This window comes from Eulemur rufifrons, chromosome 16 (assembly GCF_041146395.1).
Source record: "Eulemur rufifrons isolate Redbay chromosome 16, OSU_ERuf_1, whole genome shotgun sequence".
In the NCBI taxonomy this organism is placed as follows: domain Eukaryota; kingdom Metazoa; phylum Chordata; class Mammalia; order Primates; family Lemuridae; genus Eulemur; species Eulemur rufifrons.
Window position 1 is genome coordinate 31,894,187 of NC_090998.1, and position 26,846 is coordinate 31,921,032.

Sequence of the window (26,846 nt, forward strand, 5' to 3'; positions counted from 1 at the left end):
GCAAAGACCAAAGCCCATATGGAGAAAAAAGCCATCTAGGCTAAGCAATTCAACTGATATATAAATATGAAGGTATTTATTTTCAGCTAAAATATTAAAAAAATGTCATCTTTAGCATTATATTCATTATGATAACATGACAACGCTATTTAATCAAATTGTTGATTGATTGTTATATTCACCTGCCTAATTCTGTTGGGGATGGACTCCTTTCTGGTGCAAAGAAAACGAGTGATGGAATTTTCTGAAATGTCTGTACTAAGAACTGCCTATTAACTGAGAGGCTTCTTTAGCATTGTAAGCAATGGATGCCACTTCACCACTTAAAGGACTTTCTCATTTTTAAAAACAAGAAATTGTGATGCAAAGTTTACGTATATTATAAACCATTGTGAAGGCATTTACTGCTTTCTATTATAATTATTTGTTTGCTGGTCCATTTCACCCTATTCAAGACAAACAGCTCTTCAAAGCCCAAAAGTTGTGTCTCACGTACCTTTTAATCTCTACCACCCAGCACAGTGCTCTCAGTTTAGAGGATAAAGACATAGTATTGGTACTGAGTTATGAAGCATCTATGAAAACCTATTTTTAATATTGTTTTATGCCCTGCAAGAACAATTCTCCTGTCCTAAGACTCTTCAATATATAATCTGATATTCTGAGAGCATGCCTGGCATATCTCTGAGTTGAAAATTGTTTTCTAAATTTTTTATACAAGTAGAACCATCTTTTAAATATTACTTATTACTAAAACTCACTTGAAATTTATTATCCAAAATGATGCATGAAGTGTTTCCCAGAAATTTCCACTTCAAGTAACATAACATTTGAGGTTATAATAAAGTATTTCCTAGATTTGGGGGAGGCAGAATGAAACATTTGACCAACTATTCTCACAGCTAGACTGAATTGTGCTACTGTCTCTGATTTGTACATTCAACAAGCATTCATTAAATCTCACTGGGTTACAATGTATATTATGTCCCATTGATGCCAGTTGCATGTTATGAATCAAACATTATCATATATAGCCTGAATAATATGCCATTCTTAAATGACAGCATTTATCTCCTTCTTTAAAAAGAGACAAATGAAATCATTCAGTGAAAACCACAAATGATATTATTATCACTTCTTACAGTCTGTATTTAAAAGAAATGCAGCAACACTGTTTATATTGTACAAATGTCTTTTAGATTAATTGCAAGGAGGACATTTTTGTATTCTAATGTATGTGGAATTCACTAGTTGGGATTCGTTGATTCATTACCCAAATTTTCATTGCAGGCCCTCCAGGCCCTCCAGGTGGTCTGAGAATAGAAGACATCAGAGCCACTTCTGTGGGACTTACTTGGAGCCGTGGCTCAGACAATCATAGTCCTATCTCTAAATACACCATCCAGACCAAGACTATTCTTTCAGATGACTGGAAAGATGCGAAGACAGGTGAGTTTTATTTGTCTTATGTGTCACTACATGTTTTCAAAATGAATCTATTTTATCAAAAACAAAAATCTGGAAGATTTTAGAATTTCATTATCTACCTTAAAATGTTTTCTTTCTTAAAACATTTTTCTTTTGGTATTCTAGTCCTTTGTTTGTGAAGAGAACTACATGAAACTTAAACATTTTAAAGCTATAGGGGAAGCAGCATCATGTCTAAATCAACCTATAATAGAAGGCAGAGAGCTCCTGGGTTTCTTATTTGAGCTGTGTATAACTAAGATGTACTGGCAAAAATTCATTAGGAAGTCTTTTTTTGGGGGGGGGGGCGGTGCGCAAATGGCACTTATAACAAATTATTTTTGACCCCTTTTGTCCAATTATATAGGTTCTGCATTTTTATAAAGTCACATTGATCATAAATATTAAATTAGGAATCCAAATCTTACTGTCATAACTCTTTATGAGAATGATTTCACTTGGTTTGAATTTCCTCAAAACAGATTTTTAAAGAAGTTTTGGATCTTTGGCCAGGCTCGGTGGCTCACGCCTGTAATCCTAGCACTCAGGGAGGCTGAGGCAGGTGGATCATTCGAGGTCAGGAGTTCGAGACCAGCCTGAGCAAGAGCGAGACCTCGTCTCTACTAAAAATAGGAAGAAATTATCTGGCCAACTAAAATATATATAGAAAAAATTAGCTTGACATGGTGGCGCATACCTGTAGTCCCAGCTACTCGGGAGGCTGAGGCAGTAGGATCGCTTAAGCCCAGGAGTTTGAGGTTGCTGTGAGCTAGGCTGACGCCAGGGCACTCACTCTAGCCTGGGCAACAAAGTGACACTCTGTCTCAAAAAAAAAAAAAAGAAGTTTTGGATCTTTCAACCTTTTTCTTTTCTTATATTAATATTTTCTAAAAGCTGATCAGCAAAAAAGAATTAAATGTTAAGTGGGTACTTTCCTTTTTCTGTAACTATTACCATTGCCATTTCTCGAGACTAGCCCATAATATCAGACATCAGTGTATTTTCCCCTGTAATATCAAAGAAGATTATAGATCCTTTTGATAAAATAACCTGTTTATGTTTGGCATTTTTAACAATATTTTTAAACAAACTTTTGGTTGCCAAAATTTCTTTAAGATGTGTAAAGAAAAGGCATAGAAGCATCTGCTCAGTTGTCACTAGAGGGGAAAAGACACAAGTGGTGAATAAAATGTTCCTCCCTTATAAAAACTAAAATATAATAACTCCTGTGTCCCATTTTAGCTTTATCTTAACATAATGGAATTTATTTGTATTTCTCAGTAAGATGCTTTAATTTAGATTTAGTTCTTTTGAAAATTTCTTTCCTTCAAGGAAAATGAAGCAAATAGAAACTTGAAGTCTATTGCAAGGATTTAGGATATATTGTAGTATCAAGTGATTCTCCACATAAGTGTGCAAAGTTCCAGTGTATTAGAAACAAGTGAAACATTTTCATTACATTATGTTTATGGTTTTAAGAATTATCTGAAGGGATGGGTGTATCCCTACTTGTTGAGTGCGATGTGCACTGCCTGGGGAATGGACACGCTTGAAGTTCTGACTGGGGGGGATGGGGTGGGGGGAGGGGAAGGGTGCACACCTACATGATGAGTGTGATGTGCACTGTCTAGGGAATGGACACAACTGAAGCTCAGACTCGGGGGGATGGGGAGGCATGGGCAATGTATATAGCCTGATCTTTTGTACCCCCATAATGAGCTGAAAAACAAACAAAAAATAAAAAAAAAAATTATCTGCAAATATTCTTAGCAAAATCAGACCATCTGAAAAATAATTTAAAAAACCTTTTAGATATTTGATAAACCTGAAGCATGAGCAGTTTCTGCTTTTCTGAAGAGAATGAAAACTAATGATAATTTTAAACTGTAGATAATATTAGACATCTAGCAACATTGAAATAAACAAATGGTTAAAATTTTGTTTGGCTTTGAAAAAAATAATACTAATTGTGGTCATTTTTATTAATTACTTATGTATGCTTACTATGTAGCTCAATTAAAATATACTTCTCATTAAAAAAATCTATTAGAAAGTAAATTCCATGAAGCTGAAGACTTTGTTTTATGTGCTGCTTTATCTTTAGCACCTACAGAAGGGCCCATAGTGCTTATTTATTAAATATAATAAATATTGAGCTTCTGCTGTGTACTAGAACCTATTATAGATACTGGATATACAGTTGAGCAGCAGTGAAAAAATAGAGAAAACAAACACACAAAAAAACCCCTGCCTTCAAGGAGTTTACATTCTAGTTGGAGAGATGCTGATAAACAATTAAAATATGTGGTGAGTCATGTGGTGATGCATACCAAAGAGAAACAACAGAAAAGAGGAACTGGAAGGTGGGAGTTGTATTTTAAATTGGTACTTCTTATATTGGTCCGGCCACTCCTGCTTTCTTGTGGTCCTGGTTCCTGTTTGCTTGATCTATCTTTTCTAATTCTTACTTTCAACCTATTTGTCTCTTTGAATCTAAAGTATGTTTTTTGTTGACAGCATATATCCAATCTGATAGTCTTTGCCCTTTGATCGAATTCTTTAACCCATTAACAGTTAATTATTGTTATAGTTGGATTTATAGTTGCCATTGTAATTTTGCTTTGTAAATGTTTCACTTTTTTGTTTTCTTTATTTCTTCTTTCCTACTTTCTTTTGGATTAAATGGGCATTTTAGTATAACATTTTAATTCCTTTAATGGTATTGACCGTGTGTGTGTGTGTGTGTGTGTGTGTGTGTACAAGCACACATAGACGGACATACAAACATACACACACTGCTACAGCGCAGGGGTGGGGAACCTGCTGCCTTGGGACCACATGTGGACTTCTGTATCCTTGAATGCAGCCTTTTGAGTAAATCCAGGTTTTACAGAATAAATCCTAAAATAAACATATGTAAATTAAACTATTAAGTGTAAATAGCTTAATCCCATGAGCTATATTCCACAATTGCTCTGCAGGAAGATTGAACTAGTTTTTATTCCCACCACTAGTATATGAGTATCTCTTCTGTCATTTCTTTACCTAGTATTTAGTATTATGTTTTTAAATCTTTGCTGAATTGATAGATTAAAAAAATGAAAATTCCCTAGGTTTATTGTAGGATATTATAATTTTATTATTATTATTATTGCCTTTTTGTGGCTTCACTTTTTGTAGTTCTCATTTTAAATATGAATTTCTGGATTTGTATGAGGCTACGTTCATATTTCCCTTAGAAAAGGATGAATGAGTCACATCTTCTAGGATGCCAGAGCACAGCTTGCTTTTCTTGTGCTGCAGGAATTTTTCCACACCTATGGCTCCTTCCCAAGTCCTGCCAGGTGATCTGTGGTTGGGGTCTAGGGCTTATAACATAAGTAAGAGTGTTTGAGCCAGTGAGAAACCTCTAAATGCTCATTTCCAGTCTCAAACACAGATCTGCTGTTTTACTTAGAACTTTTGAGTGAGTAGTTCTCTCTGGGTAGTTTCTAATATTTGAGTTTTAGATTGAAATGAAGGGTAATAAAGGTTCTGATTGCATTTAGACCTTATGAAACCCCAGAATTCACTAAGATAACTTCCAAAAGTCTAGAATAGAGGGGATTATATTGACTGGAGGTATTGTTGACACAATTTATTAGTCCTGAAGTCATTCTGGCTGTTTCTGAAGCTTCTCAGACCACAGTCAGTTTGGTATCGCTTCAGGATTTCCAGACAGCTAAAACACTATGAATGATTCCCCTTAGGACACCCATGAGGCTTGCTTCTCTTTTTCTCAAAGAATAACCAGAAACTTTTTGTTCTGAACCTTAGGGCCTCAAGGTATTCGTAAATAGATCTATGGATTACTGCTATGACTGGTTGTTAACTAAGACATTCTCAAGAGTGTGTTTGGCCTAAGTACTCAAGTAAGGAATATGGTCTCCTCCTGCTTTATATCCCTTTGCTTTAAATTTACACTCAAAAGTAAAACCAACATTTTAATACCTATCTTGTTAGTACACAGTATTTTCGTTTTTTATAGAGTTTTTTATAGAGAGGCATTTTATAGAGAGTTTTTTATCCGACAGGCATTATATATTAAGATCTGATTTTTAATGCTGAGATTATTTATAGACATTCACAACTAACAGGGACAATGCACACTAATCTGGGTGAGGGACACACTTAAAATTTTGACTTAAACTGCACAAAAGTAATTCATGTCACCAAAACGTTTGTACCTCTGTAATATTCTGAACAACAAAAAAAAAAAAGAAAAAAGTATGTATATATTTTTTAAGTGGCCTGACTCAGAATTGACATAGTTAAAAATCAGATTTAGAACAGCACTTGCCTCTGTTATGCAAAGTACTTTACTCTCTTTCTGACTCCAGGAATAACAAACAGGTTGCAAGGAACTTGGCTGAAGAGAGAGGACACAAAGTCCCTCTGCTACTGACTGTTCTCCATTTGGCTCTGGGCATGAACTTGCGTCCAAAGCAGGGAGCAGGCCTCTGTGCCCAAACTGTTTGTGTGGGTAGTTTGGGACAAAAAAAGAAGAAAAAGAAGAAGAAGAATCCAATAGTTCCTATCAGGGCTGAAGGGTTAGGAGAAGATTATACAAGTCTGTTAACGGAGGCATTTGGGGCTCAGAATAAAACAAATAAAAATAGTATTAGAGGCAAAACCATGTTAAAACAAGCATACACAGTAGCAATGGAGGAGAGAAATCAGAAAGGATCAACTTAAAATTGAAGAGGATGGAAGAGACCTTAAGAGGATGGAGAAGAGTTTACTCTCTGCTTTAGACAGGGCAGGATAATCTAAGGGCTGAATATAGCCATAAAAGCCATAGAGCACTGGCTATTTTGTAGTGAAGGGGAGGTGAAGGAGTGCCCTCCTTCTCTTTCATCAGTAGTGTGCCTGATTCAGGGAGGAGACACTAAAGTGGTTGCTGTACACACGGCTGTGCTTCTTACATTGAGACGTTGTCTGCTCTAAATAAACACAAATGTTTATAATTGTATTTTATTTATATATATGTATATATATATTTATACAAATATTTATTAAGTACTTCTATTTGTAAAACTCCATAGTAGATATACCAGGCCCAGAGGGGTTTCAAAACATGCATAAGAAGTAGAAAAAAATGTATACATGTCCACAAATGATAGCCAGGAACAAACAGGGGGAGACAGAAGTAGCATTTTGAATGGGCCTTCTGTGGATGTAGGGATCAAAGGTCCCTGGCCCCATAAACGTTGGCTGAAAAATCACTGACATGAGGCAGATTGATTAACAGAAAGAAAAAGATACAAATTTATTTAATATATATACATGAGAACACTCAGGATGAAGATTCAACTCTTCAGTGAGGTACAGAGGTTTTTTAAGATTGAGGCTTGGAAGTAGTGAAAGAGGGTTTTGAGAGGGGGAAAGTAAGAGGCTTGACTAGGTAACAAAAGTAGTGGTCTGATTATGTAAATGAAACCTTAGAGGTAGCAGCCCTCCAAAGAATAGATGGTAGACTTCTCTTTGCAGACCTTGACAGGTGTCAGACTCTCAATTAATCTTTCCTAGATCAGGTAAGGATAGACCTGGCTGTCTTAGTGCAGATTCTCAGCTGATGTAAATTTCCCCGACAAAAACAGCTTGCAGTGTTACTTCTCTCTGTGAGACTCACTCAGCCATCTCAAAATATATTAAAGAAATATATTTTGGGTAAAATATTTCTAATTTCCTTCATGGACATAGCCAATGTTGGAATTCCAGTTGTAGTGATAATATGATATGGGCTCTTTAGCTTAATATCAGAGCTGGGAAAAATATCAGAGAAAGTGTGCTTTTAAATCCTGTTCACGTGGTGTGAGTCAAAAGTCCCACCCAGATCTGGAGGACTGAGAGCAACTTAGAAGAGTCACTTTTAATTCTCAGTACATTTTTTAGAAATAATAGATGTTAGTCATTTTTTGCTAAGTTATTGCTGCTACTTATATAGATGCTTTTACTGAGTAGATATTATAGCTATCTACCAAAATATGTTTGTTTTAGATATTTATATTCTCATCAAGAATGATTATAATTGAATAAAAGAACAGTTGTCAAGCCCTTAGGAATCCCAGTGGGAATATTATTTTTAATTTATAAATATCAAATTCAATCCTTAGTCATTCAGAAGGTCCATTTTAGAAGTCCATCTTCTTGACATCACTTCCTATTCCCCCTTTGAGAGAGTTGTTTTCATCTCTGGGCCAAGGACTTCCCCCTGGGGTCCACCTTCTCAAGGTAGTACCTCCAGACTGTTTGCTTCCATTCTTCCATTCTTCATAGCAGTCATTAAAATCAGAGGCTCGGCTCCTCAGCCGGAATCCAGATCCCACCACAAAATGAGTCCCATTGTCTTTTCCTGCCCTATCTCCCACCATTCCTCCACATATTCCCTGTGGTCAAGTATAGTCTTCTACTCTTGGAAATGTCTGTGACCTTCCATCTGTGTGGACTATTTTCCTATTGGATTCTCACATGCACTCAAACTCGGTCTATCAGCTGCAGTCTCCACTGCACATCCAGCTGGTTCTTCCTGTTCTGACCCAGTATGTACCTGCTCATACCTGTTGGCCACCCAGTTGCTTGAAAATCAGGGAGAAAGGAAAGCTTCTCCTTTGCTCCCTGAAGGTTCCCTAAAAGATCAACTCACAGTAAGGCAGATTAATGAGAGAACGAGATTACACATTTATTTACTGCACGCAAGGGGAGAATCACAGAGTGATTACCCAATATCCCAATGGGATCCAGAAGTCATATATCCTCATTTTAGAGGGCCTGGGGATATGGGGAATATAGGCAATTCTGTTTAGGGGCAATAAATGGTTACTAAGGAGAGTAAATAGATATTAATACTGGGGAGAAAGTATGGATGGGAAAAATAGATTGAGTTATAAATGATTCTCTTTGAAAATTAATCTGAAAGACAGGTATTATCTTTAAAATGGGTTGGGCCAGGTCTGGTTACATTCTTGATCTTCTTTCCTGCAATGTATTGAGATAATAGAGAGGGGAAAGAAAGACAATTGTTTTTTTAATGAATGAGTCCATCTGGTTTTTATGACGATAGAGGTAAAATCCCTTCCAAAGTTTCTTGATCTCTAAGGGCCTTTAATTCAAAATACTTTTTATTCCAAGGAGTCATATTTTGCAGTGAAATTCCCTGAGCTCCTTCAGCCTTCATGAGAACACCATATCCTTGCCAAGACAGGCCCCTGGGAATGCTCTCAACATTGCCATTCTTCAAGCCCTTAAATGGTGCTAGTGTTTTGCGACATTGGAAGCAGGGCAGCAGGTACACTGCCTGCTTGGGCCTTCTTACACACTTTTTTTCTTGAGCCCCCTAAACTAAAAAATCACAAACCCATAAATAGTTCCATATGCTTCTGCCTTTAAGCCTCTGTATTAGTTTCTTAGGGTGGCCATAACAAAATACCATAAACTTGGTAGCTTAACACAACAGAAGTTTACCCTCTGATAGTTCTGCAGGTCAGAAGACCAAAATACGGTGGTGGCAGGGGCTGCACCCTCTCCAAGGGCTCCATTGCTTGCCTCTTCCAGCTTCTGGTGGCTCCAGATGTTCCTTGGCCACAGCTGCATCACTTCCATATCTGCCCCCATAGTCTCATTGCCTTCTTCTCTTCTATGTGTGTCGCTCCTCAGGGTCTCTTATAGGTACCTTTGTCATGGGATGTAGGGCCCACCCGGATAATCCAGGATGATCTTATCCCAAGATCCTTAACTTATTTACACCTTAAACTTAACTTAAAAGAGTCTTCCAACTCTTTTTGTCCAAATAAGGTGACATTTATAGATTCTAGTGATTTGGACATGGACATAACTTTAGGGGGGCCACCACTTAACCCAATACAGCCTCTTTTCTATAGGGGGCTCAAAATAATTGAAAAGTATCCCGTAGGGAAGAGGGCCCACTCTACTCAACATCATAACAACCAGCTCTGTTTTCCCTTTGCTCCATGAAGAGCCCTTCACAGCCCAAAGTTTCACTTAACCTCTTTCAGTTACCTAAAAACAACTCTCCATGTATATGAACTAAAACAGATTCTGATTTGGTGTGAGGGAGTAGAGGAAGAGATAGGGGATAAAGTGATAGAATCAAAACAGAGGAAGGTGAAGCCAAACTTTTAATCAGAAAGTTAAACATATATGTCAAATCAGTAGAACAAATCCAAAACAAAATAAGGTAATATATGGTAAAGTTAATGTCCAGCAGAGTTATAATCATGGCAAGGTGAGACATGGAACAGTCTCACTCATAAAGGAATTTGTCCAGAAGTAGAAACTGAACGCTGGGGTGCTTAGCATTTATTGTCATGATGAATACAGCATCTTAAGAAATTACATATTCATGGTGTGCATTGCCAAATAAAAGTTCCCTAAATAATAAGATAATGAGTCATAAACAAGCCTAAAGGTACAGGCAATAATATGCATATGTATGTGTAGGTTAATTACTAAAAACACGTGGAAATATTTGAAGAGAGCTTAAAATAATGTACAGACCTGCCTTGGTTGTATGTTTTATCATATCTCAATTAAATAAACAAGCCAGAATCCATCCTGCCCATAATTTATAATTTCCTATTAGTATCTACTGGCATGAATTCTGAAGAAAACTTAATAAATCCTAATGAATTTTTGTAACATTTATTATAATTGGTTCAAATAATGTGAGCACAAACCTATAAAACCAACTAGAAAATGATATAAACATTGTCCTGCTTTACTCTAGTAATAAATACTTTGCTACCCATGGACTATACTAGTGGCAATCCATAAAATTTTACTGTCCTAGTTGTACCCTGGCTTCAAGAAATCTTTCTAGATTCTACCTCTAGAATATAGCTTCTTGCTACTCAAGGTATGGTCCATGGACTAGCCGTAGAAGCATGACCTGGTAGAAGTGCAGAATTTCTTTTTTTTTTTTTTCTTTGTTTAATTTCAGTATATTATGAGGGTACAAATGTTTAGGTTACATATATTGCCTTTGTCCCACCCGAGTCAGAACTTCAAGTGTGTCCATCCCCCAGATGGTGCACACTGCACCCATTAGGTGTGTATATACCCATCCCCTACCCGCCCATCTGCCAGACACCTGAAGTATGTACGGGCCATACCACCCTGAACGCGCCCGATCTCATCTTACCTCACAAGCTAAGCAAGGTCAGGCCTGGTTAGTACTTGGATGGGAGAAGTGCAGAATTTTAGTTCCTCACCCTCAGATTTACTAAACAGGAGGTTCATATGCATATCACTTTCTAGTTTATTGTTTATTACTGACCTCTCCTCTTGTCCCCTTGAACTTAACATTTTATCTTTCCCAGTTGTTTTTATTTCAACTCAGTGTAATATGTGCCATTCTCTCCAAAATAGTAAAATAAAAATGGAGACTTATAAAAGTGATATGTTAATCAACTGATATTCTCTATTTAATGTTTATTTTATTTAGATCCCCCAATTATTGAAGGAAATATGGAGGCGGCAAGAGCAGTGGATTTAATCCCATGGATGGAATATGAATTTCGTGTGGTAGCAACCAACACCTTGGGTATAGGAGAGCCCAGTATACCGTCAAACAAAATTAGAACAGATGGTGCTGGTAAGTAGAAGAAACTTTTTAAATTTTAAAAGGTTTGTAAATACAGTGCTATTTTAATATATAGTTGAATGTATTGGGAAATAGTGCTGTGAGGTAAGTGATTCATCTAAAAAATGTGTATGTGTATTTCACACATGTGTGTATTCTATGTCAAAACAGCCAAAAATCAAAAGAGGAAATATGAAGTTTAAGAATATTTTTACATAGTTAATGTAGAGGAAGAGGTAAATAAAAATCACTGCATATTCCATTAAAGACCATTTAAATGAAGTTGGTATCTAGAAAATAAATTTCAATGTAAATTCTGAATCTTAACCAGACAGACTCTTGATTAAACAGGTTCCATGATTTAGAAGGTTCATAATTTTTCATGTCTCTCAAAGACATTTATCACTGAATGGCCAAGTGGATGGGTATTTTATGCTAAATACTAACTCCATTTAAATAGCCTTTAGTGCAAGAAATACTCCTCTCTTTTTTTCTTTTCCCCTGCATTACTAAGGCAAAATGTTGTTCTGATTCTAATGGTAGCCTTCCTTTTTTTTATTAGTTCCTGTCTATCAAAAGGAAATGTTTTGTAGGCTCTCTGAGTTCATTTATTTTGACTATGCCTTGGTAAACTTCAGTGTTTTACAGAGAGGAGAGGATTTTAAACAGATGACAGGCTTCTATTAAAATATGATCTCTTAATATCACTTCTTTGCGTTTATGAGTACCACAGTTCCTTGGCTAAACTTCTAAATAGAATTATGAGTTCTAATGTCTTTAGTTTTTAAAGCCAAGTGATTCACAGAGACTGTCATCAGTAAACTGTCTCTTAAAGTTTCATGTAATTTTATGTAATTTATCAGATAAAAATGATGATTCTGAAATAAAGGACAAAAATAAGCATTGTCACATGCATTTCATTTAATCCTCCTAATAATATTTTGATGTAGGTTAGATTATGTCCATGTTCGTCAATGGGCAGAAGACTCAGACACTAGTTTACCTAACTTAATATAACCTTTTGCAAGATTCAGAATTCATGTCCATATCTGTCTGACACCTCTTCTTAGACATTGAGCTTTCTGTCTTAAAGGTAGCTTTTCAAGCAGAACTCCAAAAATGCATCCATTTATATGAACCTTTATTAGAGTCTTAGTAGAAGCTGGATTTCATCTTAAACTATGAAACTAGATATGACCTAAATATTAAATTTTTTGGTTTATTATATCCACCTACAAAATGAACACAAGTGTTCCCTTTTCTCTACCTCACAGAAATCTCATTAAGATATGCAGGTAATCTAAGTTGAAGCTTTATAGAACACAGATACCATATAGCCAAGATCCTTGTGTTTGATTTTTATCATTCCCTAGAGCTACCTGTGTTTCTAACAGAGGCTTCTGTATGATAGACTGAACACAATTGCCCTTTCTTAAAAAACAAAAATAAAAGGAAACTGGGGCATGATCCTACTTGTGGTTTTAACCATGTAATTTCACTCCAAGACATCCTGCACTTGATTTGATATAACAAGCATTCATTTTCAGAATAAAATTGCAGAAAAATATCAAGTGATTAAGTTGGTCTAAGCAAACTTATTTCGGTTAAAACATTTTCATATACCTATCTCAAATGTAGACTTTTTAAAATTTCATTGAGTTCGATTAATTTTCTGTGATCTCTTGATTAATATGCTATGAACTAATTCTTATCTGCACACTATTTTTTGAAGTAAAAATTGTCCATGGGGAGGAGGATGCTTTTTTTGGCATTGGGAACAGATGTAGACCTCCCTCCTTCTTCTGAATTCTGTTACAAACAATATCTTTATTATTTATTTCAAAAAATGATTGTTTTACAATACTTAGACTAATTATATAGATATAATTACCATAAGATCTGTCTTAGGTTGTTTTTCTTGTAATCTCAAAGTAGAAGTGATAAATATGTTGTTGAGAACAGCAAAAAAACTCAATGTTTCAGAGAGATTCAATCTAACACTTTCATATCTGAATTTATGGATATAATTTATATTTAATATCATTTCTAGAAGTGATGTGCTCACTACCAATGATTTGTAGGTAACTCTGAAGAATTTTCAATCTCAATGTCTTCATATCCTTAAATGCTGGAAAATGATTGATTCAAAGTGATAACAAACTTAAAATTTTGGCAAAGTTGTTACTTTTTACCCAACTTCTTATTGGCATTGCCTTCTTTACATATCACCTCTTACATTATGTTTGCTCAGATCATATTTTGTTAAGGAATTAATTCCCTGTTTGGTGTGCTTACAAAAATAACCTCCTTTAAAAACCATCAGAGCCAAAACAAGCAAACACATGTATGAAATAATAAGTCTATTCACTGTGTAAAATACAACCCGGTAGTGATATTATGAGATGGTTCCTTTCTTTCAATGGTAAAAAAAAAAAAATAAGTTCTATAACTGCTAACACATTTGTTAATCTATCATCAGAAAATATTTCAGGATCTTTTATTAATAAACTTTTATGGCTGCCATAGTTTCCACACTTGCTGTATGTTGTCAGACGCAGGGCTTCGCTCTCATTTGCATTGCTTCGCTTAATCCCTAGCATCTTTATGAAACAGATGAGGAAGTTACAATTGCACTCAGCGGATGTGAGGCAGAGCTAGGATTCAAATCCAGGTCTTTCTAATTCTAGAGGTTTCTTTCCTAGATCACTTTCCAAAGACAGTGTGCAGTGTTGCAGTTCCAGACTACTGATTCTTTGGTGCAACACTGATATTATCATTTACAAGCTCTGTGATTTGGGGCATATTACTTAACCTCTCTGAGCCTCACTTTTCTCATCTTTAAATGGGATTGATTTATTTTAAGGGATTATTTTTATGATTAAAACATATAAGGAAAGCAATTGGCACTATGATGCATGATATTTGCTCAGTAAAATTTATTTATTATGCTATTATGTTTCCTTCTAAAGTTTAATATGCTATAGGAAAATATGATCTCCTGTCTACTTTGTAACTAATCACCTTGTTTGACAATATATTTCCATTATTATAAGCATAGTAGAAGGAAAGATCAAAAAATTTTATATAATTTTAATTATCTTAATCATTTTATGCATTTAATATAATAAAATTCAACAGAATTTCTCTTTGATTATTATTTTTTCTTTCACCTATTTGTAAAAAATAGCATATGCATAAAATTGGTAATTTACATTTTTTATCCTTACAGGAAAATAAAAATAGTTTCTAAATGGGGGATGTTTGTCTTGTCACGTACCATTATAACAGCTCTCTGTGAGATGCCAGCATATGTTATGTGGGATAAAGGCTGGTTCCTATTTGATGGAAAGCTTGGTCCTGTGCCTCATTATGCTGATTGAAAGACATGACATTATCCAGTGCCACACATGCCCTTATCCATCCAATTACTTAATGTTAAGATCTCAGTGCACAGTTGGGTGTATTCTTTGAATTCAGACAAGTGCATTATAAAATGGATGTTCCCAAATGAAGAATTAGAAGATATGTTTGTAATTCATTTTAACCCATTTAATTTTGACTGTATGAAAGAGATAACAAAAGCATCCTTGGAAATAATGTGCCATTGTAAGACATACTCGCGTAGCTAATAGCTCTGCAGGTGCAGTTGGTGAGTCGATATCCTAAAATGATGCATTTAGGTTTGTTTTAACAGCTTTGGCGTTTATTTGCCAGATGCAGCCAGTCTAAAGAGGAAAAGAGGAAAAATAACAAAACCAGAAACAACACTTTCATATTATGTATAAGCCTTAATTTCCTGTCTAATGAAGCTATTATGTCATCTGGTTTTCTTTTTCTTCTTCCTCTTTTTCTTTCTTTCTCTTTTTTTTAACATATGTTTGATAAAGGAGAGGAATGGTACTAAGAACATGTTTTGTAGCTGGTAAGGCATTATGTTAAAGTTAGTTGCTGTTATTAATAATTAGATAGATAAATCTTTTTTAAAAGAAGGAAAGAGTATGGATTTTTAAGCCATCAGCAGACCTGAATTAAAGTTGGCAGCTTCTCAACTTGTAAGGAGGGAAAGCTGGGCAAGTTAATTAACTTCTTTGGGACTCATTTGCCTTTCCTATTAAGTGGGGATAATGCTATTTCTCCATTTACCTACTTCAAAGTACTGATCTGAGTATCCAATTAGGCAAGGTATGTAAAAATTATTTCTAAATTATGCTTCTATTATTCAGCTGAGATCATCATTAAAGATACATATGTTATTAAGCTGAGATCATTCATTCATTCATTCATTCAGCAAACTTTTTTGAACCAAAGATATTTAACACATTGAATGAAAATTAGTTGTTCGTATTTCATTTTTACCACTAGAAAAAGAGCATTATCAGGATTGGAATCAGACTTTACTCATATTGCTATTTTTAGTGCTCATCGCAACACAATGTCAATAGTTGGTGCTCACAAGTATTTGTAGAAGAAAAAGGGAGAAAGAAGGATGGTTTTTCTGGCAGTTGAAAGTTAATAGAGAATGATGAAGAGAGAAGGTGGTGATCCAGGCAATAGTGAGATTTGCATAATATAATTTAGAAGAATCTATTACCAAATATATTTTGTTTTACTTGAAAACAAGGTTGACATATGCATTAGATATTTTCATTTTTCATATACTGAGATAAGTAGACTAGAAACTGTTAATTCTTTTACTTAATTTAAGCAAATAATCCATAATATGTTTGAATTCTTCATAAGAATTTTATTGTGCATTATGGTTATTTCAGTTTATACCATTCGTTTCTGCTCATGCAAACATTTTTCTCAACTGCCTTATTCTTAGATTATCATTCCACTGAACAACTAAAAAACTTACTCTGCTCCACCTATTTAAATTTCTTGTTTGAAAACAAAGCCTAGAATAATAAGCAAACCTATAATTTCTGTCTGATAAGACAATAAGTCATTAATATTATTGTGAACTCTCTGAGACCCTGTATCTTTTTTACCTACAATGGGAAGAACATTGGTTTAACACTACATTAGGAGTGCTGGCAATCTACTCTACCATCAGAGCAGGAGCTCTTAAAAGTTACAAAGAACTATTGTCATTTGAATATACAAATATTATATAGTTCACTTGATATTATTAACAACTCTTCAGAATTATATATTTAAATGCTTAAATATGTAGATGTAGATGTAGAATTAAAGTATGTGTTAGACTTCAATCCCTTTGGTTTTCTAGACTAGAACATTACTTGTATAACCATATTGTATCTCTTACTAAAAAATTTGTATTAAATCACAATGAAATTTTGATGCAAATTAAAGTGAAAAGCTACATTCATGATTAACTCTTTGTCTGTGAAAATGACTACACAAGGTAAAACAATAATTAACAAGAACTAAAATAGTCAAATATTTTGAATCAAGGGGCTATCTTCTTATACACCATGATTTTCATAATTTAAAATTTGTCACAAGCCGATTTGTACGTTGTTAAATAAAACATCACAGCCCAAAGAGGTACTTATATGTAAATTACTTAAGCATTCAAATCTAACAGGAAAATTGGCAGCATTAGTTTCTTTTCATAGGAATGAATAGCCATGGCATTGGCTTGATTTTCTCTTTTTAAAATTGTTTTAGATGTATGACTGAAATACAGAAGCACTCTTATAAGCATCATAAGGAAATCACTATTACACTGAAAGAAAGGCAAGAGGACAAGTTAAAACACCTTGCTATTTTAACCTTTCACAGTAAAATCATAAACATTTTCTATTCATGATTAATAATTCAATATTTTTCCTAAATATTAGTTTAAATTCTTTAAGTGATTTATTGTTTAAAGAATGTCTAGTTTGTTTTCTGTTAAATGCACTAGAGCTTAAAGTTAAATAAGCTTCCTTGTGCTTAGGATGATTTACTTCCCTGAAACAAATCAAATCACTACTTGGCCAAGTTCTTCTTTTTCCACAGGGCTGAATACAAATGGAGCACCTGGCTGCCCTCCTCTCAGATTCATGTTAGATATACAGGTTATGTGTCAGTTCCACCTGTGAAATATTTTTCCCAGTCTGCAAAGGCTACAACTGGACTTTCAAAGTTAAATGGGAAAAATTAAGTCAATAATTAATCCCAGTAAGATATAAAAGCACTTTATTAAGAGATGCTGTTACCTTTACTCTATGCTTCTTTATGTCTTGTTTTCAGCATCGTGAGTTCCATGGTTGATCTTTGAAGAACAAATTCATCTTGAATTACTTGAAAAGTGTTAAAAAGTGCCCAAAATAAACATGATAAAATGGAAAAAAATATTCAATTTAATATAAACAGTCTCCGTTTTTAGCTCTATTCTAAATAAAATGGTTAATATTGATTATAATGAAAAGCATTTCAGTGATATGCTTTGACAAGTAATACTTGTCCTAAGAAAGAAATATTTGAGTTAACAAATTGCAATATAATAAATTATTTTAGAGTTATTTTTGAAATCACTTGCCTGTGACTACTATATTTGTACTTAGAGTTAAGCACACAAAGTTCGATATATTCTTTGATAATCAGACAACATGCTTTTTGTTTTTCTATAGCATGTAGAGTTTAAACTTCAGGATATGAATTATAGGGTTAAAAGAGTTTCCATAAGTTATTTTAATATTCCAGTCCTCAATATTATTCTCTCTAAAGTGCTATAAATAATTTTTAACTTTGTGCACCCAGTTTAATTTTCTAATACTCACATAGTGACAGTTAAATAGTAAAATCAAATCTCTCAAACTTCATATTAACTTCTTCATGGGAAAAGGAAATCATCATATAGTTTTATAGATATAAGGAAAAGCATATAGTTTTGTTTATTTCTGTGTAATTAATGTACATATTTCACCAAAGAATTTACATGGCTAGCATTTGGAGAAATTGGAAGTATGTATCTTTGAATCACAATGATTCACAATGATTTGTTAGGATCAGCAACTCAGTAAATATAGCACTGTAAGGAAGGTATGGTTATACTCTATTAAGAAGGGATTTGGGGACTAAAGGAAGAACTGATATTTGATCTCTTTGAAATGCTAACACATTTGGGAATGGTATCTCAGACTGAGCCAAAGTATTTGTGTGAGAAAGTGTATGTTCTCTGTAGAAACCCAGTGTTCATCCACATGACTGGGCAGCTAGGTAGAGCCTTGAGTACTGGAACAAACAATGCTTTATTCATTTGTACAAGGCCAGTTAGGTGCTAAGTATACAAATCCAGTAAGATACTGTGCCTACCCTGAAGGAGTTTCAAGGAGCGTGAAGGACTTGGAGAGGCCATTGGACTTGGCAGTTAAAAGCAGTTTTGTGATTTTTGAAAGAGTGATTTCAGTAATATGAAGAAGTGGAAATAGATCGTGCGTTGTTAAAAAATGATTATGGAGTAAAGTACAAAAAAAAAAATAATCATATATCAGTTCTTCCATGTAGTCCACTGACAGGAAAGGGTGTGATGGCTTGGGGACTAAGAGGAAAACAGGAAGGTTTTTAAGAACAGAGGGACTGCAGAGAGCAGAGCCTCTCCAGCAGAGAGTCCCGAGACTGAAGGATGATGTAAGAGAACAGGGAGAGGGAGAGTTGGAGTCACTGATGGGGCAAAGTTCCAGAAGAGATTGAGGCTTTGGAAGGGAGAGCACAAGAGACAATGCTAGATTTCTAGTATTCCCAGATATATGGGGAAACATTATTCAATGCTATGCAAATACATGGTTTCTTAACATTTATTTGTAGAATGAAGCATAAACCAAATACAACAGTAAATTGTTAGAAGTGCGTAGGGTTAAGTTTTAATATCAAAAGTAAGAGTGACAAAATATTTTACCAACAGAATGTATCTAATTTTTCAAAGTCATATTAAATGGTAGGACACAGAATGGGGAAAAAAAAAGATGGGGGAGGTAAAGTTGCTTCCCTATCCCTTGCTGATGGAAATGGGCACATTTCCTATGGCACCAAATCAGTTTTTATCTTGGCAATAAAACAGGTTATTACAGCTACCGTGAGCCATTGTTATTATAATTGAGTGGATCATGTGTGCAGCATGTTTTTCCTCGTGAAAGAACAAATTCATGGTTTCTGTAGTAAATAAGAACTCTAACAGCAGAAAAAAGTTACATAGACTCTATTTTTGTTATTGTTTTATATATTTGATTTTTTGTTTGTTTCAGCACCAAATGTGGCTCCTTCAGATGTCGGAGGTGGGGGTGGAAGCAACAGAGAACTGACTATAACATGGGCAGTAAGTATTAAGTTGTACATATTATAGGGTGCTTTATCTATCCCTTATCCCAAACCCATTTTGTTTCCTGAAATAAACTGAGATAAAAGAGAATGCCCAATGCACAAGTGAGAATAAATTACTAATTTTTCTCTTAAATGCGTGTCAGATTTTATCTGGCTTACTATGGCTTAGCATGCAATTTCTATGCAAAAATGAATTCTGGGTGCTAAGGGATCTGTTAGCCAGTTAAATATTCAACTATCTGATTCCAGAGATATTTTGAACTCACTGTATTCTGGTAACTCAACTGTAATTTATAACATTTTCTCTGAACATTCCAAATCTCAAAGATTCTATTTGCAAACTTTGTATCAAAACTCATTTTTAAATTGGAGGCTGCTTCCTCACTCAACCCTTACTTTGATTATTAGTGTAACATATCATGATAAGTCAGTGTAGACATTACCCAAGGGACTTGTTACTGAGGTATCCTAAGCATTTTATTAAATTTTCATGACCCAAAGGGAAGTTCCATATCAGAGACTATGATCTTTGAAAAACAATACATCTTACCTGGAGTTTTGAAATATTGGGAAGAGCGGGGGAAAGTTGTAATAGGACAAACTTGTCTGAATTAGACATCTGTCATTTATCCAGGTAACATGTTTTATACAGACTCATTTATTCATTAAATATTCATAGTGTTTAATCACTGCAGATAGTCAAAGAGCATAATTTAGACTCCAGAGAATTTTAAGGACTGCAGAAAAATGGCAGATTTTATTCTTTGCGTGGATCACAGTGATTTATGTAAGTGAATATCTAGCAACACTTTACTGTCTGCTTTGTAGTCATATTTTGTATTTGACATTCAAATCACATTTTTCAAAAAGATTTAGAAAAAAGTTGCCTTTTGCTAATTTGAATCTCAAATTATTTATTTCTAAGTTTTAATGTCAATGAAATATTCAAGAAATGCAAATATTATAAACATTAGAACATTTTACTCTTTCCCAGATGGCTTGATTTTTGTAAACTCTATGAGTATCTGCTTCAGAATAAGATGAGCCTTATCAAAAAATTAAGAATTAAAATCTTCGTCCAAAATTTCAAAATCAAGTTCTGGGAATAGAGCATGACAATCATTCTTTTTGAAAGCTCCATAGCTGATTCTGTTATACTCTGAATTCCAAAAACTGAGTAGAGCACTATCAATAAGAAACATGTTTAAACTACTATAGAAATGTTAGATTATACTAAAATCACATACCTATGCTATGCAACCAAGCCCAGCTTCTACCATGTGACCTTTATATATTTCCATATCTCTCTAACATAAGTATATCCCAGCAATGGTGTTATATTTAGTTCAAAGTTTTTGCCTCAAGACACTTAACTTTGATTTTCTGGAGAAAAAAGTAAATGTACAATTTGCACATGTTTACCTTAATGGCTTAAAAAGATGAAATGACTCACTAGAACTTGCTTTAGGTCTGTGTTTATAAATAATGCATTGTGAGGGCTGACAGAGACTTCTTTATTAGGCAATTGACATGTAGTAATAAGAAACCCTGAGAAAATGATGCAAAACTAAGCCTTTGCTTCAGTATTGGAGCTAGTCAGAGGCCCAAAGCCAAGCTCCTGCAAATGAGTGCAATGTTGCCCCTTCCCCCAGGTCATTTTCTCTTTTATACCTGTGACCAGTTTCTTTTGGATTACAATAAAGATACTCTAAAGTCTCCTACAACTCTCTTACTATTGCCTTTCAATTCTATGGAAATTTATTTACTCATCCATTAAATACATATTACTTGAGGCCCTGTTCTAGGTGCTAGAGATAAAGAGGAAAACAAAACTGACAAAAACCCTGCCTTTATAAAACTTATATTCCAGTATTTGGGAGAGACAATAAAGTACATAAATAAGTAAAATACAGTGTGAGATCATGATAGTGTTAAAGTGAAAAAATGTAGCAGGAAGGTGGGATAGAGTATTGGGGAAGGAATCCTGAAATGGCAGATTCTGTGGCCAGAGAAAACATCAAGTAGGTGATGTTTTACTGAAAGTAAAAAGGCCCAGAGTGGGAGTCCCCTGGGTGTTCAAAAAACAGCAAGGCTACCACTTGGTAAGTATGGTCATCGCATGTTTAAGCATGTTTTTGCTCTGGAATTTGCAAAAAGCACTTATTTATGAACCAAGTGTGTTTTTACAAAGAGCATGTTTCCATGTATATATTAATATTTGCATAGGATTTTCCCCCCTGTTAACTGTATCACTAAAACCTATTTTATATTTAATTTCCGTATAGCCTTTGTCAAGAGAATACCACTATGGCAACAATTTTGGTTACATAGTGGCATTTAAGCCATTTGATGGAGAAGAATGGAAAAAAGTTACAGTTACTAATCCAGACACTGGCAGATATGTCCATAAAGACGAAACCATGACCCCTTCCACTGCTTTTCAAGTAAAAGTTAAGGCCTTCAACAACAAAGGAGATGGACCTTACAGCCTCATAGCAGTCATTAATTCAGCACAAGACGGTAGGTAAAAAAAGACCTTACTAACATGATGAGAGAGGAAAAGCTTAATTCTCGAGTAGGCATTTAGTTTGCTTTCTTTCAGTCGTGATTTATTAAGACTTTTTTTTTAAATGTTGCTATGCATTTAGCAAATGAGTATTATTTTGAGCCCAATTAAAATGTCAATCGCTCCACCTGAATGACAAGAATGTTGCTAAAATCCTTTAGATCATGTCCATGATATTTAGGAAATCTCCACTAAAATAATTGGCTTAGATGCCTGTTCCTGGGCTCTTGATTGTAACTTTGTAGTCAGAAATTCTCCATACTTGATTGGACTGTCTATGTATTCATAAAGTTTACAATTTAAAAATTCCATAGCATATACATTATTTATAAAACTGCTTAAAATTCTAACCCCAAATTTGTATAATTGTAGCATCGATGTAACTTTTTTATTGTTATAATAGAGTGCTTAAATTTTATTCAAGAGAATCTAGATATAATTATATGAAAAAGGCAGTCAGAAAGACAGTTGAAATTTTTTTCCTGAAAAGAGAAAAATTTGTCCTGGAGGCCAGATAGGGGAAAAAACAAAACTGTTACTGGCTCTTTTTGTTTTTTTAGAAACTTGAACTGAATTGAGTGTGCTCGTAGAGGACTTTATATATTCATGCTAAATGACATACAGTTTTAGGTTAAACATAATTAAATTGTTTTCTGTTTAAGTTGCTATGCACTTTATTTTTATTCCTTTTTTTTTTTAAAGTCCTTCTTATGTTTCTTTATTCATGTGTGCTATGTAAATAATTAATGGCTAGTAAAGCAAGTAGAGATTTCATTGCCTTCTGATCTAACATTTACCCTGAACCAAGTTTCTCTTTGTACTTATGTTAGAAGCACGAAGAGTTCAAAAACTAAAACTATATGAAGTACTGAGGAAAAACACTCTATTGGTTTACCCAGTTTGCATTATTTTTATTCCAGATTAAACATTTAGTCATATCTTAGAACTCAACAGAAATTCTCCCATATACTCTTTATCATAGAATTATTAACTTTCATATTTGTTAAAAATGTAATATATATTCAAATAATCCCATGATCTTTACTTTCAATACATGCCATTTTACTACATACATAAATATCTTGTAATATCATGTTGTATACCTTAAATGTACACAATAAAATTTATTAAAAAATACAAACATGAAAGGCAGTCATACATATATATATTCTTTCAAGATAGTTAGCCCAACCAAATACATTGAAAGAATAAAAAATAAGAATAATTTGTGTATTATCAAACAATAGAAAAGTCCTATGACAAATCTTACATTCTATAGGCTTGTGCTCATTCAGCAGAAGTATAACTTGATTCAATTTTAATAATTTGAACATGAGTCCATCTCACAGAGAAAGTGAAAGTTAAAAGCATTTTACAAGTTATCTTCTCACCCAATATCAATTTTTTACTGCTTTATTTGATGCTAAACTACTTTTCAGGCAAATAACTTGTCATCTATTTGTATTTAATTATATTTCTTTCCTATATATTTCATGAGTCTCATAAAACACGCATATGATGAAACATGTACAAGTGTTAATCTTTTCTTCTACTGCTAAGAAATCAATCATAGTGCTACATGTTTACCTTGATTTGGAAAGGCAACAGTATTCATGTGTAGAACATTTTTTAACATTAAATAGGATTATGGCTTTTTAATGACAGACAATAAAAATTGATCACCCCTGCTTAAAGGCTTCCTTGGTTTCTATGTGTAAATTTCATAAAGAATGTAAATTACTTTTTTTTTCCTGAACAGAGACCTTTTTGATACATATTTGACTTAATGCCCAGTTGGAAGATTAGACATATAAAAGCTTTCCCAAGCCCAAGAAACAGCGCATATCACAACTAGTTTCAAAGGATCTGAAAAAAAAATATTTTTAAAAAGATCTTAGCTTGAACATAAAAGAGGGAAGTTTTATTAATATTACTGCTGCTTATAGTTATTTCATATAAATAGCAAATGAGAGAAAATTAATTGTAATGAATATTTTTCTATAATAAATACCAAATTTCACATTTTTGATAATGTAGAGTTGATAAGCTAAATATTATTAATTATAATTTGCAACAGGATTTCTTAAACAATATCAGTTGGGAAAAGTAAAAAATAAATTAGTATGGTTCTTGCTCACAAATGTAATAGAAATCCGCGAAGCTTTCCAAAAGTGTATGTGGATGTGTTTGTGTGTATATCTATATTAACATTCTTGTTTATGAATGGTGAATTATGAATAGTGATTCATAATTATGAATTATGAATAGTGCATGTATCACTAATGACCATGAAATAAAGTAACATTAGTAAAAATTGAGAAGGAGGTAATAAAATAATTGGACTTCTTTTATTTTGGAAACATTAACCTGTTTTGGAAATATTAAAATATAGTTCTACTTCATTCATACAACAAATCCTGCTATCTAAATTTCTCTATGTAAACATCTTACTGAAAATGTAATGTTCTCATCAAATTTCAGCTCCCAGTGAAGCCCCAACAGAAGTAGGTGTAAAAGTCTTATCATCTTCTGAGATATCTGTTCATTGGAAACATGTTTTAGAAAAAATAGTGGAAACTTATCAGGTGAGTTCAATTTTTATAAAGTAAATACATTTATTCATAAATATATGAGCACATGTTTTCAGATAGGTTTCATCTTTCAGTGTTTTGTGTCTCATTAATTTATGTGGCAACTAACACTATGTTGTTTGTGTTTAGTGTCTTGGTCATTTATAAGTTAATCATTAGGGGTAAAACAGAAGTTCCTAACTGCCTTATCTAGGAAAGATGTAAAGAAACCCATGTGCTGGCAAACAATTGGCCAAAAGAAAAACTATGGTAATAACATTCATGGTGAGCAAAGATTTCTTTCGACAAACATCTTCACAAAAAGCTGGTGAATCTCAAGTTTTTTGGAAAGCATTTTGGTAATTTATAGTAGCATCCTTAAAATGGTCATCCTATTTGACTCAGGAGTACCATTTCTCAAAATCTCTCCAAAAGAAACAATAATGACTGTACCAAATGTATATCTTATGTTATCTATGTAAGCAGAAGGCAACAATCAAAATGTCCTAAAGGAAACATCACTTGAACTGAATCTTAAAGGGCCAGTAAGAATTAGCCAGATAACAAGGGAACTTGTCTTAGTCAAAGAGAGTAAGAACTGAAAGGCTGAAACTAGAAAGATAGCTGTGGTCTTTAATACAATGCTACCACTATTTAGACTGGATTATAATAGGAAATATGAAGTCATCTCATATTTTTAAGCGCAAGGAGTGAAAATTCAAAGGAATTGACAACATCTTACCTTTACAGATGAACAAATGGATACCAAAGAGACTTGATAATTTGTCTCAGTTGTCACTGACAAAACATGTCAGAGCCATGTCTGAAACTCACATTTTCTGATTCAAAGTTCAGGGCTTTGTGCCCTTCTATTTTCCTCCTTGAGTGCACAGTGGGTGCCCTTCCGGCACTGCCCCTTCCAGCCAGGTTGGCCTCTCAGTTCTTGCACTTTCCCTTCTCCATCTGTCCATGGTATGCTTGTTCCATGAGGACAGGATTTTGTCTGTTTTGTTCTCAGTGCTAAGAACAGTGCTGGGCATGTGGTGGGCACTATATAGATATTCATTGAGTACTGATAGAAATGATGAAGTATGATGAAACACAGTGTTATAACTGGGCTTTCTCAAGGCCATGTTTCTGAGATGCAGCCACAAAAGCAACCCAACCAAGCCTCTGAACATAAACACCCAGACTAACAGGAAGCTTTTATTTTGGCACCATAGGTTATAATTTGAGTAGATTGCAAATTGTCTTCAGATCATCTTTGCCAGGGTTCAGCTCCATTTATTACAGCACAGTTAAAAGTGGCCTGGGAATGAAAGGAGTAGACTGGAAATACTCAATATTCATAACTTTCTAGCCCTATAATTACATTTACAGCTAAAAGGAAGTGGGAAAGAGAGAGAAATTCACGGGATGTTACAAATCCCTGTAATAAATAAGTCGAAGGTGTCTTTCAGAGAGGACATCAATGTTTGGAGCTTGGAAAGTCAAATTTTGGACTGCAGGATTTTTTCTTCTTTTATATTATTTCTAACTAATAAAAAATTGAAAAAAAAGATAATTTAATATATAACCCATCTCATTGAGTCAAAGTGTTAAATATATGCCATATTTTGCTTTATTAAAGACATGCTAGAGAATTATATATTGTCTGCCTATGCCAAGAATTTTATATTGACTCTTTTATGACTTTGAACAAACAGAGCACAAAGGAAACATGAGGTGGGAACCAATACAGTGGTACCAATTATTCAGACATAAATCCGAATATAAGCTTGTTTGGGAAGTAAACCTTGACTAAGGATTCTCAGATAGTCAGTAAAAAATAATCTTTACCAAATAAGATTTTCTCAAATGATAATTTCAAGGGAAAAATGTGTGCCATGGAGGAGTTGATTTTTCACAGATTTCTGACTTTTTGCAAACCCACATTAAGTATAAAGTTGTGAGCAGACAGGAGTTTGTATTACAGCTCTGTCACTGTAAAATTTGTTTGAACTTTCTTGGTTTCCTCACCTATAATGCTGAGAGAATAACCACTGCCTCACGGAACTGTTGTGTGGAAGAAATTAAAGAACCTGCGTTTAATGCTTTTCCCTGTTTATGTTATTGGGCATTTGAAAGTGATGATGATGTTGGCAATGATGAAGATGATTATGATGATATTAGTGATGAAAAGAATGACAACATTTGTTGAGACCCTACTATGCTAAACGTTTAATTTAGCTCATTGTATTAAAGCCACACAATCCTAGGATATAAACACTATTATTATTCTCATTTTAAAGATGAAGGACTTGAAGCTTAGAAATGTTTGTCCCAGGAATAA

General features: G+C 34.1%; 1 protein-coding gene across 2 annotated transcripts in view; it reads left to right on the forward strand.

Moving 5' to 3' along the window:
* Window positions 1-26,846, forward strand: part of CNTN1 (contactin 1) — a 342,876-nt gene that overhangs the window by 266,831 nt on the left and 49,199 nt on the right. For both annotated transcript variants that reach the window (XM_069489731.1, XM_069489733.1), the window contains 5 exons: window positions 1,291-1,449; window positions 10,970-11,119; window positions 19,303-19,373; window positions 21,664-21,898; window positions 24,426-24,529. In XM_069489731.1, coding sequence (XP_069345832.1) covers window positions 1,291-1,449; window positions 10,970-11,119; window positions 19,303-19,373; window positions 21,664-21,898; window positions 24,426-24,529 — 719 coding nt within the window. The remainder of the gene's footprint in view (window positions 1-1,290; window positions 1,450-10,969; window positions 11,120-19,302; window positions 19,374-21,663; window positions 21,899-24,425; window positions 24,530-26,846) is intronic.